Source organism: Tachysurus fulvidraco, chromosome 4, assembly GCF_022655615.1.
Source record: "Tachysurus fulvidraco isolate hzauxx_2018 chromosome 4, HZAU_PFXX_2.0, whole genome shotgun sequence".
Taxonomy (NCBI): Eukaryota; Metazoa; Chordata; class Actinopteri; order Siluriformes; family Bagridae; genus Tachysurus; species Tachysurus fulvidraco.
The window spans coordinates 12,338,709-12,358,708 of record NC_062521.1 but is presented as its reverse complement, the minus strand read 5'-3'; the positions used below and the strand labels follow the sequence as shown (position 1 = coordinate 12,358,708).

Here is a 20,000-nt window from a genome sequence, read left to right as displayed (position 1 = left end):
AGGTCAGAACAAGGTTAGCGATTTGGGAACGGTATCTAATCTCACAGATATTTATCTAAGCACTGCGTTATGGAAGACAACTTTTGTGCACAGGAGGATCGAAGTTACATAAAGACAGAGACGCGTAGATCAATTTACAATAGTTGTAAAGGAGCAACAGCTGTGAAAGTGGCAAGTGAAATAAAAAAGTTAAAATAAAAAATAAAAAAAACTGAGCCAAAAGTTTCATGTGTAAGAAGGCAGTTACAGCAAAAATGCTGATCGTGTAGGCGGTGAAAGGCTTCCGTGACCACAGTGTATAAATGCTGCTTAGTTTTGAGGGATTCATGACCTTAAATAATTACAATGTAATTATAATTAGTAACACTAAAGTGAATAACGGTACATGAATAATCATGCACTAATATCTAAATTAATACTCACTTAAATATGAACTATCGACGAGTGAAGGCATGATGGGAGTCGTGTGTATTCATGCGTAAATAGCAGCTACCTTAAGTTAGTACAAGTTTCTTAGTTTATAAATTAACACACAGGAGTTAATTAGTTAATTAACACCTGTTGTATAAGAAAAGATCTGAATTAAACGTGCATCGTGTCAAATTGTTACCATAATTTGTCATGTGCAGCTCCAAACACAAACATTGCTGGATTACTTTGATTAATAATTGACACTGATCCACCATATCGAAGGTAGAAAGATGCTCTAATAATAAACAACAATGATTTTATCTGAAACGGTTCATATCTCTGCAAATCCCTCTGTAGTACTAGTACGTGTTGTAGGAAGATTTCTGATCATTTACCCACAAGTGTGAACATCGATGGTGTAACATTTTTGAATTCAGAGGTCAATTCAAGCTTTTATTTTTATAGTTTTGTTTTTTTTTCCGTTCATTTCAAGCACATATATCTGACGCAGTACACAGTGAACTGAGACGTTTCTCTAGGACCATGGGGCTACAGAGAATGATATAAAGCTACATAAAACAACATAGAGCTAAGAACTAGTTAAGTAAGTTAATCCTAGCCATGTAAAGTGCATCTGTGCAACCTAGTGCAAAGAGTGCGAGACAAAAGACAATAAAAAACACTACAGAACAAATACACAGTGTGCATTATTACTGTATATTATTCAGTACATTGTCCAAATAAAATATAGGATTCTAGCAGAGAAGTAAAACAAAGAGTAAACAAAGAATAAACACATATAGACTCAGTAATGTGTAGTATTGTAATATGGTGTGCAAAAGAAGATGCCTTTATCGATCAACATTTAAAAATGTCTACAGATAATTTTCTCATGTTTCAGTCTTAGAGGAATAACAAGCTTGTACTAACCTGATCATTATTTGTGCATGAATTTGTTAGACTCATGTCACAGGTAAGGTTGACTCCTCTTTAGTTTGTACTCTCACTCATCATTCGTTCATGTTTATGTAAGTATTAATTCAGGTATTAGTGATTCAATTTAATTCAATTCAAATGTATTTGTTTAGCACTATTAACCATGGATATTGTCTCACAGAAGAAACATAATACAAAAGGTTTATTATACAAAGATTTATATTAGACTTATAGTTAATGCGTTTGTATTTATCCACATTGAGCAAGTCTGAGGTGACTGTGGCGAGGAAAAACTCCCTTAGATGAAAAGGAAGAAACCATAAGAGGAACCAGACTCAAAAGGGACCCTCATCCTCATTTGGGTGACACCAAGGGGTGTTATTATAAATATACACTAAATATACTATTTTTACTCAGTAATCCATGGCTGGGAGTCCAACGTCTGAGAAAATATCATTTGCAAGGATGGCATCCCTCTCTCTGTTGATCAGATTGATACTTGGGTTTCCCTTAGTTACACATACTAAGGCAAGAAGTTGTAGATCTTCACCTGGGTTTCAAGAAGCATGTTTTAGACAACTATCAAGAAGGCACTGCGGTATGAAAACTACATTATTTGTATTGAGCAAGATGAAGAAGAAACTAATAGCAGTTGTCAGCTTACATCTAGACTTGTACAATCTGATGCACTAAATCTAGGACAGCTCATGGTGAGCATGGTTGGCACTGCACACTGACAATGTTTACAAGGTTAGCTTGATACCAACACAATCTAAAAATATAGGATTTTCTGTGTCACCTTCCATATTATTAGGTTACGTGTGTGTCATCATCGGATTTCTAATATTGTCAATATAACACAAATTTCATCAGATAAAAATATGCTGCTTCCTTCTCTCTTTGATGTCACCAAAGCAGGATCTAGCCAAATAAGCTGCAAAATATTATATATTATATTATATATATATATTATATATATGTTTCATATGTATGTGGGAGTTAATGTTGTTCACCATATGAACGAACACAGGGTATTTTGTCCAAGAAGCCCATTTGCATTTAATAACTGCATTGTGTGATGTTACTTTCTAAATCTTATAATAAATGCAATAATGGCATTCATGATAAAGACATTTAAAAGCACCAGGCTTAGTTCGAATTTTGGCTATTGGGCTGGTTTCTGGGCTTGTTTTAATGGCCATTGGGCTGCTTGCCTGGCAACCCTGCTGTTAGCAGCTTTATGTGAATAATTTTTTTTGTTTTGTGTAGCACAGTGAGAGTGAATACATCATTAGCAGCTATTTTGTGACTGTTTCACCAGAAACAAGACCTTTTACATTTTTATTAGGTGTTTTTCTTCTTGGAGTAGTTGCCGCAGCAGGATTGTACTATATTATCAGAATTGTTATTGTTATCAAATTAACTGGATTGTCAAATTTAAATGTGGTCTCTGTTAATCTTATGACTTAAATGGAAGTCCTCATGAAGCCATAAAATGAAGCTGTTATAAAATTTAACATTATGAAACAATGAGCAGTGGTTAATTCGAGGGAGGCTGGTCAGCATTGTTTCATTCATGCCTCATAGGTGGTAAATCAACATTTAAAACCTGTAGCGTTCAATTCCCTCAAGCAGTCGATTAAACCACTACTGCCTGTCTTCTTTCTGTCTCAATGCCATGCACAAATAGTGTCTACCATGCATCTGCTTCCTGATTTATAATAAAAGCATTCCCAACTACAGATCTCTGCTGAAATTACGGCTAATCCTCCACTGAACACTAAAGTAAACTTGCACTTGAGAGTTGCAATACCCTTCAGCAGATTAACAAGATGCTTTACACTTACAATGAAATTCAGCAGATTTTCCTATGTCGCCTGAAAACTTTAAAGTGTTCAAAGTGAACTACTTAGAATGCGTCTATCATTGGTGGTGTGACCAGTTCGATCATTGAGGGTAATTAGCTGTAGCCTACTGCTTTTCAATGTGTGAGTGTATTTGCAGCTAATTATTCCAGCACTATCCAAACAATGTTAGTTGATCTCTGTTGTCAATCACTTTCTTACTGATGATCTATAAATGAAACACTCCTCTGAAGATCAGAGGAGTTTCTCTGAACGCACACGTACACATCAAGCACGAAGCATTTAATCCAAGCTGGCAAATCATTACTGACTTCACAGCATGTCTACTAACCTGGAAGCAACCCCGCTTACCGGATCAAGCTGTTTTTGGGGTATATTTCTCACTAAAGTCTTTTCCTATTCTTGAGACCACTTGTAAAAATTGCCATGGTGTTTTCTGGTTTTCTAGTTTTAGTAAAGTTATAAAGGACCAACATATCCTTGTAGGACCTTTTAGCCAGAGTCAGAACACAATTATTTTACTCTCAGTGAGGGGCAAAATTCAGGGTGAAAAAAAGCATCTGTCTTTCTTGCCTATCTGACAGACACCAACATACACAAACAAGCCTTTCTCACTTTACACATTTTGCACTCCACTGCCAAAGATGCAGACAATCGTATCCTGTGTGGGTGTCCAGTGTGCAGTAGAGGAGAGCAGAGGACACGAACTTGTAGAGACTATGTAGGATTTATGTAAGAGATACAAAGAGGTTGAGTTTTTGTTGTAGTGGTTTTATACTGCAATACACTAATAACACGCATAATTACGTACCTCTAAAATCAGGTGGGCTGTAGCACACAGAGAAGGATGGTAGAGGGGATGAAGGCTCCCACCAGCCAGTGAGCAATTAGGCAAAGTGCTCGATCAATTCACCTGCACATGGCCAAAAGAAGAAATCTGACTGAAGACAGAAAGTTTAAAGGATGTTGATAGGATTTAGAGAAAGAAGTCTTATTGGTTTTTGCATACTTTATGCTTTTACAACCAAGTGCATAAGATATGTTAAAAAAAAAACTCTCTCTTTTTTTTCCTGAACAAATCTGTTTTATTTCTTAAGTCCTATATTTAGGCCAAGGGTTTGCATTGGAATGACAAGAAACCAAATCCAATTACATGGTGTCCAGACTGCGCTACCATTGTCTCACAGATCTACTGTATAGATTGGTGTATGTACCCCTGTGTTATGCAGGTCAGACAAAGGTTTGGTAGTGAACTAGCTATCAAAAATATCTTTTCTGAGACTCTGTTGTGGATTGTGTTTTTCACAAAATGAAGAGTGATGCTTCTGAACGTATCCAGTGAAATTCAAAAGCAAACAAGCTGACGTTAAGTAGCACAGTGTAAAAAAATATCTAAACTTGTTTTTATTGGTCACAATAATTTTATTTATGTTTAAAACACAGTTGATATGTTGAATTTCCAATTGTCGTGTTTTGGATTGCTATTTGCTTAAATTCGATTAAACAAAACTTGAATTTGAGTTACGGGTTTGAACATTTTTAATGAAAGCAGTTAAGTTCTTGCATCTTTTCTCTCTCTCTTTTTTTTTTTGCACTTCATCACACACTTCTCTTATCACAATCCAATATTGGCTGCATGTCAGCAGAAAACAGATCAAAGACTTGGAGGGGGAAAAATGATTGAAATTGAGCAATAAGGCTTGAAATGCGAACATAGTCAGTGGAGATTCTTTAGTAATATATTCATACTCAGGATTTACAACCGAGAACTGATTATTGTATTAGGAATTAGCTATCAGTTAATTTTTTGTTAAAATACAGTACTTCGATGAACATTTTACTGCTAGGACAATCAATTAATTATAGCATCAACTGTCACATAGTTTATAAAATATAAAATAAAATAATGGATCATTGACTGTCATCATTATACACATAATTATATCTCTGCTGAAGAATCTCATGAATGAACACCTGGTTGTCACAGCAACACTGCCTCATTAGCTACACAGTAGATTCATTACCACAATAAAACCACCCTTTCATAAAATTACATCATTTTAAATTAAGGGGGTCATAGATATGTTATTTACAAAATATGTACAAACTTAGCCTATTGTTTGTTGCCTGTATTCGAGCAGACATACTACATGCTATTTATTGTAGAAGGATGCAGTATAATAGGCAGAACACATTCATATGACATCTAAAGGACCATATTCCCTTATGGACTCATTTCTGTTAGACCTCTTCATTTCAGGTTTTCCACAGTTACTGTGACCCCAAAAGTGTTCATCCAAATGAATGAATATTTTCAGTACAGATGGTTTTAATTCAGACAAAAAAAACAGCATTTTAAATGTAAAGGCAGTACATTTACAGTATTTAGCAGACACCCTTATCCAAAGTGATTTACATTTTTATTTCAATTTATACAACTGAGCAATTGAGGGTTAAGGGCCTTGCTTAGGGGCCCAGCAGTGGCACTTTGGAGGACCTGGGATTCAAACTCATGATCTTCCAATCAGTAGTTTAACACCTTAACCACTAGGCTACAACATCCCCTAATTAATCCACAAATTGTATTATTAGCATATTTTGTATTAGTTATTAAGATGTCAGTCTGTTTTGGGACATTTAAAAAATACTGAGTTCTAGTTACTGAGTTCTCATTTCCCATATGAGAATATAGCATCTGCCACCTTTCTCGCTTCCTTGCATTCCTTCATGTGGCCAGCAACATCAGGAGCAGCATGCTGAGTTCAAAGTAGAATTCTTTAATAGCAGACCTTTTCAGTTGCAGGTCAGAAGTGACCAAAGTCTTTTGTTTTTGAAAAGCATTTACTTGTATATGTGAATCAGTGCATGATGCCCTGAAATAGAGCAGATCCACCTCCACTCAGTGCATCTGTGGAGTTGGAGGATTTACTCCAAACAGCCAACATGTTCTCTTCAGCCTCCCCAACCAACTATATTCATTACAGCAATTTGTAAAATACATAATAGTTTAATGATGTGTATCAGATGCAACAAAGACAGCCAAGAAATTGGCCATGCTCAGTGGGAGGGATGACATTCCCCAATCAATCATAGAAACACTATTCAAACATTTTTTGTCTTTGAGCTCATGCATGCAGAAGAATGAGGATATTGCTTTCTTCCAAGAGCGTTACACCATCCCATGATGCAGCATGAGCAGCAGATCAAAAAGTTGTGGTTGGCCATGTCTCAGAGGAAACATGTGATCGCATTCATCCTTGCCGTTTGGTAGCGGTTACTGGCCAGAATAAGAGAACAAAGTACAGTGTATGTGGGAAACATGAAAAGAAAACAAACGCCATTCTGATACTGCTGTCTATTGAGGGAGAAAATAACAAGTTGCTAATATTGTACTGTATTGAGAATAATAATTGCAACGTTTTAAAACACTGTTGGCACCAAAGTGCACATGGGTTGCAATAAACAATATTCAGTTTAACGTCTGGCCAATGTAGATGATAATCTCCATGCTATCACCAATGGCTTGAAGTGACACTCCTCTTAGTGCCCCGTGAATAAAAAAATTGTTTGCCAGTTTCACAGTTAATACTTCAAATGCTTACTGGGCACATAGCTAACCTAGGTACATTGCTATGCAGGGGCAGTTTGGTTTACTGATATACTGCAGCATCAGTATATTTGGTTAGACTGCTGTGTTTAGCCACATTTTGACCTGAATAAACCCCAATTCCCCAAGCAGACTAAGTGTGCTGACCAGTAACACATCTAATTTACCTGCCTACCAGGTTGTGTAGATGGCCATTAAAAGGTCTTAGATGAAGCACTTCATATCTGCATCTGCCATTGGTTCATTGGGTTCCTGAAAATATTGAAGGAGTACCTCCACATCTTTAATATCAAGCCCATATCACAGATATGCTGATGTCATGCCCATTTTTCCAACGTTCTTTCCTTTTTTTGCCCCCCGCTCAATTTTCTGACTGAATTTATGATATAGACATCTTTATATTCTGTCAAAAGGTTTAAATGGACCATGAGTCAATTTTCTTGCCTAGGAAATGTGAAGTCTGTGAAGGTGTCAAATGATTCATTTCATAATTGACTTTCAGTCTTAGAAATGTGAGATCAGAAGCTCTGTCTGGCTCCTCACCTGCTGTTGGGATTGTCAACACAGCAGTCAGTTATCCAAATAGCAGAGAGCCTAGCATAGCAGGAGCTCTAGGGTAATTCTCACACATTTGGTGAACACCCTGTGTGCTAATACTAACCCAAAGGGAAATATACTAAACTGATGTATCAATCTGCTTATGTGGAAGCGAATGGATTGTCTGTGCATCACAACGATTTCATGTGGAAATATGCAGCCTTTAGAGCTATGGGTACAAACCAATCATGATTGTTCACACATGCCTTAAATCTGTTATGCATACTGTACGGTAAGGCTTACTTAAAGCAAACATTTAAGTTTTGGATACAACATTTTTTTTTGTTTTTGTCTCTTTTTTGGGGAATCAGAACAAAAAAAACAGAATTTCTTGTTTTTCTAGTAGCAATTGTACATCTCAAGTCAGTCTGACAAATAGGCAAATACCTCTGTGGGGCAGAACTCCGTGTTTGGTGGTGGCAGACTGATATCCCGTGTGTTTAGTAGGAACTAGTCTCTGCATAATTTCAGAACTGACATCAGGATTCCCCAGCAATCAGAGGCTTGATTGTATTCTGTACTGGCACAAAACCAGCTTTTTTGTTCTGAGCTGCTGTGGTGGCTTCAATGTGATTTACACTGCATTCCTTATAGCTCGCAGTCTTTGAAATAAAAATTGGCAGAAACATTATGCATAATGTGCATCATGTCCAGCACAGACAAGTGTCTAAAGGTAATCTGATGTGTCTTGTGTTTTGTTCATGACACATACAGAAGGACACAATCATTTAATGCCACCAAAATTCGTTCAAAAGTTTCCTTATCTGCATTAACAGCCCTAGTGATCTATGCCTTTTTGCTATAGCTCCCATAGATTGAAACTCTATCTCTGGATCTCTGTTCTGATTGTATCTCTAGCTGTGGGTATTCTTTCCTTAAGAAAACTGCAAGCCACTCTCTCACTGCAAGTTCAGAAAATAAGCTTCAGGGTCTTTTGCCGTACAGTACAGTAAGTGTACAAGACTCCCTCAAGCTTTTGTGACAGATGCTTACAGATTAAAAGACTAATGTAGCATTTGACATGTTTTTCCTCACAAACACAGTATCTGGTCAGGGATTAACATCCTGTTTCTGTGGCTATGTCATTCTGTGTGAAGAAGATCAAAAACAAATATACAACAACAATCAAAACTACATTACGTTGCCTGAATTCAGAAACATCTCTGTCTTGCACAAGCAGTCAGATGCTGGCATTACTCAGATTCTGATCTAGTTTCAGCAAACTTCACCAAAACTGCTGAACGTACCTTTGATTTGAACTTTTAAGTTAATTTCACAGCTGGCATGGCTAAGATGTTTAAAACACATTGTGAAAAGGTTTAACCTGCCACTTTCGTGGAGAAACAGGCATGGGTGTATACACACAAGTTGTCAACATTCCATATACCCATAGATATTTGGTATGTTTATTTTGCAGGAGCAGCCAAAAGAGAAAAGTTAATGCAGCTCCACACTGCTCCACTGCTCCTCAATAGTCCTGTTCAGTGAAGGATTAATTTCTTGTGCTCATTCTGTCCGTTCGCTATGTTTCCTTTTACCTCACAGCAGAGATTCTTGATCTGTGGGCTGCAGCACAGGTGCTTAAATTTAATTTCCATTATTGTGTTCACTACACTTCTGCCCTGTGCTCTGAGAAGCCCTAAGAAGATTTAAAGCTTTTTAAAAGTTAAAGCTTATTAGAGAAGGACTAAACCGGTGGCCCTTGTCAAGACAAAGTTATAGTGCAAAAAATGTTAAGATAATTATATCTATTAATAGCAACATATTTAACTGAAAACAATCATTTTACTTTTCAAGCTTGTCACAGGCCACAGCTACTGTAGAATTAGCTTTAGGAGCTATCAGGCTAAGTAAATCTTCAGATCAGAGGTAACACAAAACACAGTGAAAAAGAACAAAATCAAAACAGGGCTGTTGGACATATTTGGAGGCATGAATTTTAGATCAACATGATTTATGTTTGTTGATATTATTATTATTATTATTATTATTATTATTATTATTATTATTATTATTATTATTATTATTATTATTATTATTTTGTTTTGGGGGCACGGTGGCTTAGGGGTTACCACTTTTGCCTCACACCTCCAGGGTTGGGGGTTTGATTCCCGCCTCCGCCTTGTGTGTGTGGAGTTTGCATGTTCTCCCTGTGCCTCCTCTGCGCCTTTCCTCCGGGTACTCCGGTTTCCTCCCCGGTCCAAAGACATGCATGGTAGGTTGATTGGCATCTCTGGAAAATTGTCCATAGTGTGTGATTGCGTGAGTGATTGAGAGTGTGTGTGTGCCCTGCCATGGGTTGGCACTCCGTTCAGGGTGTATCCTGCTTTGATGCCCGACAACTGCTTAAGATTGTTGAATGCCCAATGTTTGCCATGTTTGGATTAAGGTCAGGGGGCAAAAGGTATATGACCTATGACAGTTGAAGCAGGTGGAGTCAGACTGATGTAATGCAGTTTTGTTAAGTTTAAGTTTTAGGTTTCATTTACAAAAAGTTTTCATTTATCTTTTTTTTGTATGCCATCAAATACATTTTTATCATGACAATAGAGCAGAGGTATTCAAATAAAATTTAAAGAGATCCAGTAAGAGAAAATTTCTTGAAGCAAAGGTCCAGAAGATCATAATGTCTAACTAGTTAGTGTGATATACTGTATATTTAAGTAGCCTAGTAGTTGTATCAACATCTGCAAACAATCAATACCTGACTGTCAAATCAAATGAATTCAGTACAATTCAAAAACCTTTTGACAATATTTAGTAGAACATAGAACTGAACATACGTATGATTGTAGATATGTATAACGTTCTCTCATTAAATAAATAAAAGTAGGGCTACATTTCAAAATAAGAGAAAATAAATAAAATGTGAAAATTGTGTATGTTTAAATAAAGTGCTTAACTTTCCCCTTTATATCTCAGTAAGAGAACTGAGCTCTAGCTTGGCTTGGTAGGATTTTAAACCTGGGCTTGAATGGCGTCAGGGCCATTCTCATACACATGTGGAGGTGCTCATTAGTGACCCTGGAACAGTATTTAGATTTGATTATGTTCACTGTACAGAAAGCTGCCTCGCAGTTGTATGTAGAGCCAAACATGGTCAGGATGTATAGGGCTACTTTCCTCAGACCTGGGGAAGCTGTCTCAGGGACGCTGTCTTCAGATTTGAGTGGATATGTTTGTTCAAAACCTTTATGTTTTGTCTCATAATGGCGTTTCCACTTTTGATAAGTGTCACGGTTTCTGTACATATGAGACACACTGGTTTAGTGTGAAGTGGGAAGTATGAACAGTATGAACAGAAATCAGTCTGTCCATTCTGGATTAAATGTGTTCGCTGTCCACTTGTCTTTTTTTGGAGAGAGCCAGTTGTTCTTTATTCAGTCTGCCTGTTAGTGACCTATGCAATAGAGGTAAGAGTGTCTACAAAATTCAGACCAGGCTCTTATGTTTTCTCCAGCATTGGAAAAATTGGCCAAGACAGCTGTGATGTAGACAAGACATGAACCAAAAAAACCAAAATATTATTATCAACAGCATCAAGTTTGTTCACATTGGACACTGCATTTCACCAGTTGTGCAGAGAAGAGCTGACTATGTTTTGACTGTTTTCAAATGTTTACAATACACCTGAAAGTGTGCTGTTATATCTGGCACCAAGATGTTACAGTAGCAGCAGATCCTTTAAGTCCTGTAAGTTGCCAGGTGGGTCCTCTATGGATTGGACTTGTTTGTTCAGCACATCCCACAGATGCTCGATCTTGAGAATTTGGTCAACACCTCAAACTCTTGTGCTCCTTAAACTATTTCTGAACTATTTTTTCTTAATGGCAGTGTCCACAGTCACCACTGTTCTTTCCTTGGACCACTTTTGATGGATACTAACCATGCAGACCAGGAACACATTACAAGAGATGCTCTGACTCAGTCATCCAGCCATCACAATTTGGCCCTTGTCGAACTCACACAAATCCTTACACTTGCCCATTTTACCTCTTTCTAACACATCAACTTTGTTGAGATAATCAGTGTTATTCACTTCACCTCACAGTGGGCATAATGTTTGCCTGATCTGTGTAAATATTTTGTATATGTTTTAGCCAGTTACATTCTGCATTAATTATGCTGTGTGTAATTTTCTTTAATGAAATTATTTAATTGTTTACTCAGAAATGCTTGTGATACAGTAGATAGATACCAATTCACACTTTAACCCCCCAAAGTATAAACCAAATCTACACCATCAAGCCTTCATCCCTGTCATGTGGATGCTGTTGGTCAAATTCTGATTGCTGTTTTTGTTTTTTCTTCACAGCTCTCACCATTTTCCTTGGCCAACCACTTTAATGTCTGTTTGTTAGTACATCAGTAGTTTCTTTACTTTTTATGACATTCCAAATTGTTTTATTGGCTATACAAAATGCTGTTGTGCTGATCAACCTTTCCTCTTTTCTCAGCTCCAAAATGGTTGCGTTTCTCCCTTAGACAGCTCTTTGGTCTTGGTTGGTTTTATCCCTTTCAACAACAAATCCAGTCTTCACAAATCCCACAGCTCAATCCAACAGACATTCAGAGTTATTCATTGATTAAATAAATAACCTAACAGTGCACACTTGGGCAATATGAAACACCTGTTAGTCACATCGTCTAGTATTTATCAATTGAAAAATGAGTGTTAAACAAAATTTAGATTCAAATATCTGAAAAACTGAACTGAAAGCTGAAATTCTGATCTGATTGTCTGATATTCAGCTTTGATCTCAAAGCCAAATTTAGTGTATAACAAAAATAAATCATTTTTGTTTCAATAATTTCAATAATTTAACAGTACATTTTATATCTGAAAACTCATATTTTTATGCTAGCTAATGGCTCTGTTTTAGATTCATTTGATTCTACATCAGTAATTAGTGAAGTCAACAGTAGTCTTGTTTCAGTTATTCATTCCAGATGTTCAGTGTTGTACTGACACTTTGAATACACAGCTGGTAATTGTCATGGAAAAACACTTATTTTTCAAAAAGTGCAATCATTGATGGAATGTTTGCACAGCATAAACGCTTCACAGCTCCAGGGTCCCTGTTTTGGGCCTAAGCATGTGTTAAAGCTTGTGAGGGTTTTACCTGATATCCTCATTTGCACATCGGTTTTCTCTGGGTTGTCTGAACTGTCTAGTCTCAGAACGACCCCTTATTTCTAAGGAAAAAAAATAATAATTTAAGGGAAAGTGTTGGATGTTTTGACTGTGGATTGATTCATACACTCATCACTTTTTCATCAGATTCTCTGAACGACAGGAGTCTTTGCAAACACATCAGAATGTACACATACACACACAACAAATATTGTCAAAACCGCTTGCAGCCTGCTTGAAGGCCGCTTGCAGTATGGGCCCTCAGACATAAGTAATTGCTACATTCGTTGTGTGTCATATTCTGCAGCTCCTGTCTGGGCGAAAAGGCAGAAAAGTAGGATGATGAGTAAACAGTTCTGGGACAACAATGTAAGCAGCTGAGCTTGTGTGTGTTGCTCTCTTAGCCTGCCAGAGGACGTTTCTGAGATATGCGACAGACTCCAGCATCATCAGTAGGAAGAGGAGGACATCCTGCCCTCTCGACTCTCACATTAATACTTATACAAACACACAGAGCAAGGATGTGACATTAATGAGAACAACATGTACTGCATGAAGAGAGAGATACCAGGGCAGGATCCACCATTTTGGAATAATTTGCAGGATGGAACTGTGCTCGATGTGTTCCACAAGATTCTTTTTGTGTGCTTTCTATTTATTCATTACATCGCGCACACATGCACACATGCACACATGCACACACATACACTACAGTACATGGTTGACCCATTTCACCCCTCAATTTGAACAACTATGAAACGTGGGACTTTGACATTAATAGACTAACCACACAGACAACACAGGACCTAACCACTAAGACCTGTGCACTCGGAAACCAGATCTACTTTATCTAACTGTCCTATTAGTACGTCTATCCCACACTCACACTCCACCACCACTTACATCTCCTCCAATCCAACTGCCAATATAGTCATTAGGAGAAACCATCGCACTTTCCAAAAGCAACCATTAACACCTCGGTAACTGTGAACATATTCTAACACCCTCCTATTTGTAGAGGTGTCATCATTACAACTTTTTTTTTTTTTTGCCAGTAGTTACTTCATAAATTCACAGTACTTTGGACAGTATACTGTACAGATTAACCAGGTCAGCACGCATGGCCTCATGTACATTTGTCTATGGATCCAACACAGGTAGATAAAATGTGTATTTCATATTTTAGTAAGAAGTATAGAAATCACTCAAGGATTTTCTTTTGCTTTTTCTGTTTTATCAGAAACTTTCTCATTACTGTAAACAAAAATACTGTAGCAAATCACATTGTACTATATAACTATTTCAATATTTTGACTCAGGGTGCTGAGTCAAATTTACCACCATAGCATACATGCAATACCATTTTGCATGTTCAAACAGCCACTTAATAGTGTGAAGTGATTTAGTTGTGTGGAAAAAGGGATGTCCTTGGTTAATTTTTATTTAAAGATGTCTGCGCACAGACCTGTTCTACTCTGATGTGTAATGTTGAGGTGTAAGATGTGTTATGTTGCTGCACTCCTCCATTTGTAGCAAATAAAGAAAAAAATAAAATCATTTTTGATGGTCTGTATTTTATGCCATGTATCTGTTTAAGTAATAAACTCCATCACTTGTGCTTGTTTTCAGACATGATAACAGAGGTTTTATACTTGTGCTACTAAACTTTCAACCTCTGTAGCACACGTGCAAAACAAATTAACATATTGCCCTGTAACGTTTTAGTATATCTATTTGGGTTCTTTGTGTTCGTATATTTTATTGTCTATTATTGTTTTACTGGAAAGCACCTTGTGCTCCTTTCGGCTGTTGTAAGGTGCTCTATAAATAAAATTTGATTGATTGATTGATTTCACCCAGAATGTGTTAATGTGCCATCAGCTACGGAAATGAACTTATAAATTGGCCGTGCTCTCTGAGTGGGAAGGATGGCTTTACTCTCCTCCCATCAGTCAGAATGACATCAGCCAGTCATGCATATGTCTGTGAGCTCATGTCTGTGGAGGAGGACAGTCATCTCTTTCCTCTGAATGTGTTCAGCAGCCCTGTAATGTTGCATGAGTAGCAGTTTAAAAAAGATAATAGGTGGGCAGAGGAAATGATTGTGTTTAGAGAGTTAGCTATATTAACACAATAACCCCTGTTGGGAAACCATTATGTCTATTATATTCATAGAAAATTAAAAATTGAATAAACATTCAATAAACATTTGAAGTTATTTATTAAATCGTTTCTTACCAGTGACCCACTATGTTTTTTCTTATGAGGTGCAAAAGTACTCATTTGTTTGTGAGTGTTGGGAGACAAAGCAGCCAACAAATATTGTCCAAAACTCATTAAAAACATATACATAGATATATTACTGATATATTGACTACATGAGTACAGTTACTACAGTATACACTGCTAACCATGAGGCCAATCAAAGCAGAATGCAGAGAATACATCCACACAGACTGAAATAAAAACATATTTTAAAAGGTATCTATTTTTATTAATAAAGAAAACTGGCATCTAATTTCACTCAGTCCTCTAAAGCCAAGCTGTTCTTTCCTTCTTTCTCTCTTTTTTATTTCAGTAAAGGTTTTGTTCTTACATACCTCAGACCACAAAATGCAGATGCTGACAGACTTGTGTGTATAATAAGGGAAAGTGTATGTGTCAGGGGTTGTGAGAGAGAAACAGAGACATGCTGTGAAGAAGCAAGTCACACTGAGATAGCATTTTAACACTGCAGGGGGCAGATCACATGACCATAGACACAATCCCATACACACACTAATCATTTACACACATAATGTGTGTATTCAGCACTAGGGTTGTATTCAGGTCTAATTGAGGGGAAGAGCTTTTAGACATAGGGTTCAGCACAAGTCCCTGTCCTGCAGAGTTTGAAATGTTCTGAGCTGCCATCTCACCTGATTCATCTGCTGAAACCTCTTATGAGTTGGATCCTAGTTGAAAACCTTTGGTGTAATTCATCTATCCTGCAGCTGGGAAATTACAGTGCTTATCATCATGACATCACACACCATCATCGCCAGTCTCTCTCTCTCTCTCTCTCTCTCTCTCTCTCTCTCTCTCTCTCTCTCTCTCTCTCTCTCTCTCTCTCTCTGTATGTATATGTGTGTGTGTGTGTGTGTGTGTGTGTGTGTGTGTGTGTTAATTTCACTCATGGACACGCATTAATTTCACAGCAAAGATGTGAAAGGTATTAGAATCAATCTGAAGGACAAAAATTGATTGCTTTTGGCAGGCCGCTTTGAAGCAGTAGGAGTATTGCGCCGAGGCATTCATGACTGCTTCAAAGCTACGTCGCACATCATCAAATCATTTCATAAACAAATGACCTGATTATAGTATAATCTGTGCTTTGGTTTGATCTTCTACACAAGATTAGCCTCTTTTTGTCACAAGGGGGTTGTTGTTCAAGTGATACATTTGGTTTTTTGTTTATCTAATATGAAGTGCCAGATCTCTGCAGAGCTTCTTGTCTTATTTCTCTCTATGTTTCTCTTGTTCCCTCTTTGTCACTTGTTAGCCTGGTTTCATAAACTCTCATCTTTCCACCCACTGCACTGTGACTCACTCAGTGTCAGGTGCTTCCGTGTCTGTGTTTAAAACGGCAAGACAAATTATAAGCCAGTCAGCAGCAACCAACCTACTATCACATTTAGCCATGGTTTATCTAAAAGTCAATAAAGTATGACAGGATAAGTTTTACCTTACGCTATTAGGTGCACACAAAGGGGACTATATAAACTAAACAGTACCACAGCAGCTCTATTAAACATAATTGTGTGATTGTTGACTGAACATCTGGCAACCAACAAAATGACAAGCGGTTGTCAAGCAGTCTTTTCTTAGCAGCAACACATTCATTTGACAGCCTGCAGCAGTCCACGATATACATCGATGCTAATGATCAGCTAATTGTCTCCAGTCTTAAAATAAAGGGCTTATTCTTATTGTCTGAAAATTTGCCTTTTCTGAAACCTTCCACAACCACGGTGGAACAAATCATGCCAAATCATTAAGCGCTGGCAGATATGGCCAGACTGTAGATCACACACCACTGCATTCATCTGTTCTTTGTGTCATGAAAAGCTGTACATGTGCAGGAGTAGATATCTGTTCATGAAACATCGTGACGTTAGGTAGGGAAAAGTCACTGTGCTATAGAGCATAATGAAAACATTGAGCTCTCAAGCATAATGAAAATATTGTGCTCTCGAGCATAATAAAAAACCGCAGCAGGAGACAGAATCACATTTGAGTGAAACCTTTTTTATGACAGTGTGCAAAGTTTCCTTTTCCCCTAATAGGAATTACTTCATGTGCTGTTCATGATGTGCATATCACTGCAGCTCTGTGTTACTCAAGGGAAACTCCAGTGTTGCTGTAGGCAAATCAGACATAAACAATAGTCTCAATATTATATATTGATAGTATAGATAAGTTGATGGCGGCCAGGTAAGTGTCATTTAATAAAGATTCCTCATTCCTTGTGGAATCAAGCAAATGCAATTGGCGACCATTAATGAATTTGTATCCTAGTTCCTGGTGTCATTACTTCACTAGCTATGTCATGCCACTATTACACTTTTATTATAATTCAGTGTGTGGGCATTCTATATAAATAGATATATCTCATTAATTCATTAGAAAAAGAAGCAGCCGTTGTCATATATACATTACAGCACAGTAAAATTATTTCCTCACATATCCCAACTTTGGTCGTTGGGGACAGAGTGCAGTGTCTGCCATGATATAGCGCCCATGGAGCAGAGAGGGCTAAAGGCGTTGCTCAAGGGCCCGACAGTGGCAGCTTGACAGTGCTAGGGCTTCAACTTCAATCCTCTATTCAACAACCCAGAGCCTTAACCACTTGATTCAACATTGCCTTAGATAACAAACGGACAGTTGGTACACAAATATTATTGAAATTCTTTACAAATGACAAATAATTCCACTCTAAGGACAGGATTTTGACATAATATTGGGATGTTTAAATTTCCTGTTCCCTTGTGATATGACATGCAGGTCATCACGACCGTTTCCTCTGTGCTCTTATTGTGACATTAAACAGCTGCACTGAATTGATGGCTTTTAATATACATAAGATAGTTTTGAGTGATGTTATTTTTTGGGCTTTCAATTGTTTGTATTTTTAAAAGTGACTACTTCACAAATTTTGCTTCATTTAATAGGATTATCATCATATTAATAGCACAGTGAATAGATTGCTAAATTTGTTAGTGTGTGTGAAGGTTGTTCCTATTAAATATGATCCCAGCATAATTGGCCATTAGGTCCAAACTGTGTGGAGTTTTTAAATGAACTCTCTTTAAGTTTCTTTAAAAAACAAACAAACAAAAAACCCCAACTGTGATCACTAATTGATAAATGAAAATACTAATATTATTCACAGGTTAATAACAGGCAAGGATTTACATATTACCCAAACAATATTAGTGACATTTTCCAGATAATGTAGCTCAATTTATCCACCCAAGAAAAGGTTTATGACCAGTAGAGGAAATGGTGTACAATTTCTCCTGTTAATTATTGTTTTTAAGTTCTAATATTGGCCATTTTTTCTGCTCACTGGTTTCTGTTATTTAATGATTCATATAGTATGTTTGTAACTATATTAATTATGCTAACATATCTCCAGATTTTTATAACAATTTCCTCACATGAAGATAATTGTGATTTTTACCTCTGGATATCTTCCTCATCCCATTTCAATAGCTATAACTGTTCTGTCTGTGCTTCTGAGCCACCAGGGTGACATGCTTGGTGATTATGCAGGCCATAGAAAAACTAGGACATTTTTAGCTTCTAGGTGTTACAGATCCTTAAAACACAGGGGCATGATTTATCATTAGGTGATGACAGTGATGCTAATTGCACTTCAGTGAACTTGAGCCTGAACATCTATGGATGTGTAACTAAACTACACATTTTAGTCAAAAGTTTCTGAACAAACCAGACCGTACATCGTAACGTACTTCGTTTGGTGCCACAAAGAAATCCCACCACACCTCTGGCTTTGTTGAAGGCTGTGTGCAGTTTTTTTAAAGCAAGGAGAAGGATCAATACCTCAGTTGTGTATGATGTAAAATGGCGGCAACTTGAGCAGAACTCATACAGCTTGTTAACAAAACACTCCAGATATACACACAAATAGCAACAATTAAGCATACTGCATGACTCGACCAACACTAAAACATGTCATAAACAGATGTTAATGTAAATTCCAACATAACGTAATTTGCAACATACCTTCCTCACTAATGTCCCAAGCTGAGGGTGGGATTAAGCAATTCCACAGGTGGAAATGACATCAATCAAACATAAAAGTAAATGTATTATTTTAAAACAAAAATGAATCTAGTTTAGCTATATATGTATAGCGATATACACAAAACAATAAAGATTAAATAGATTAAAATAAATATAATCTATTATAAGATTGCTTATTTTGCTGGAATAGTCACATGACTTTAAATGCTACACAAGCATTACAGAGATGTACCACAGTGTTATTTCTAATGTAATTGCTCCAGATTCTTGGAGCATGGTAAACACTAATATATATGTAGCGCCACTGTAGTGTGGGGTAATTGCCCGTTTCCTGTGTGCAGGAGTGCCCTGGCTGGTGTCAGCGGGGCAGTGGGACTGTCTGACTGCAGGCGATTCATGCTCCAGTGATGAGGCTTGCAGTCCACGACTACGAACCCTGCGTCAGTGTGTGGCAGGTGGAGGGAGTGTGAAGCTGGGCCCAGGGGCTCGAAATCACTGCGAGAATGCGGTGACTGCTCTGCTAGCCAGTCCCCTCCACCGCTGCCAGTGTAAACGTGGAATGAAAAGAGAGAAGAACTGCCTCAGCATCTACTGGAGCCTCAAGCAGTCTGTAATACACGGTAAACACACACGCAGGACAAAACACATTGCCACTTTACTTAATAATTAAGTTCCAGCTCGTACGTGTGTGTGTGTGTGTGTGTGTGTGTGTGTGTGTGTGTGTGTGTGTGTGTGTGTGTGTGTGTGTGTGTGTGTGTGTGTGTACATTTGCAGGACTGAATCTTGTAGAGAGTTACCCATATGAGCCTGTGGAAAGAGGGTTTGATTATGTTCGACTGGCTTCCATTGCTGCAGGTATGTATTTTTATACACACACACACACACACACACACACACACACACACACACACACACACACACACACACACACACACACACACACACACACACACACACAGGTAATCATTGTAAACATCTTCACAAGCTAATACAGATTTGTGACCTTTTGTCATGAATGTTGAATCATATCAACCTGTAATTAAATTTGCCTGATCTGTGAATTATACGTTATTATGTTGCATACATATTCATGTTTCTCTAATTGGTTCCATGGCATATGCCTGTGTGCATATCGCACATT

At 37.5% G+C, this 20,000-nt stretch overlaps 1 protein-coding gene across 1 annotated transcript in view; it reads left to right on the top strand.

The window, feature by feature from the left end:
* gfra4a (GDNF family receptor alpha 4a) overlaps nt 1-20,000 on the top strand; it is an 84,281-nt gene that overhangs the window by 44,824 nt on the left and 19,457 nt on the right. Inside the window, exons 2-3 of the mRNA XM_027142086.2 lie at nt 19,201-19,479; nt 19,634-19,714. Coding sequence (XP_026997887.1) covers nt 19,201-19,479; nt 19,634-19,714 — 360 coding nt within the window. The remainder of the gene's footprint in view (nt 1-19,200; nt 19,480-19,633; nt 19,715-20,000) is intronic.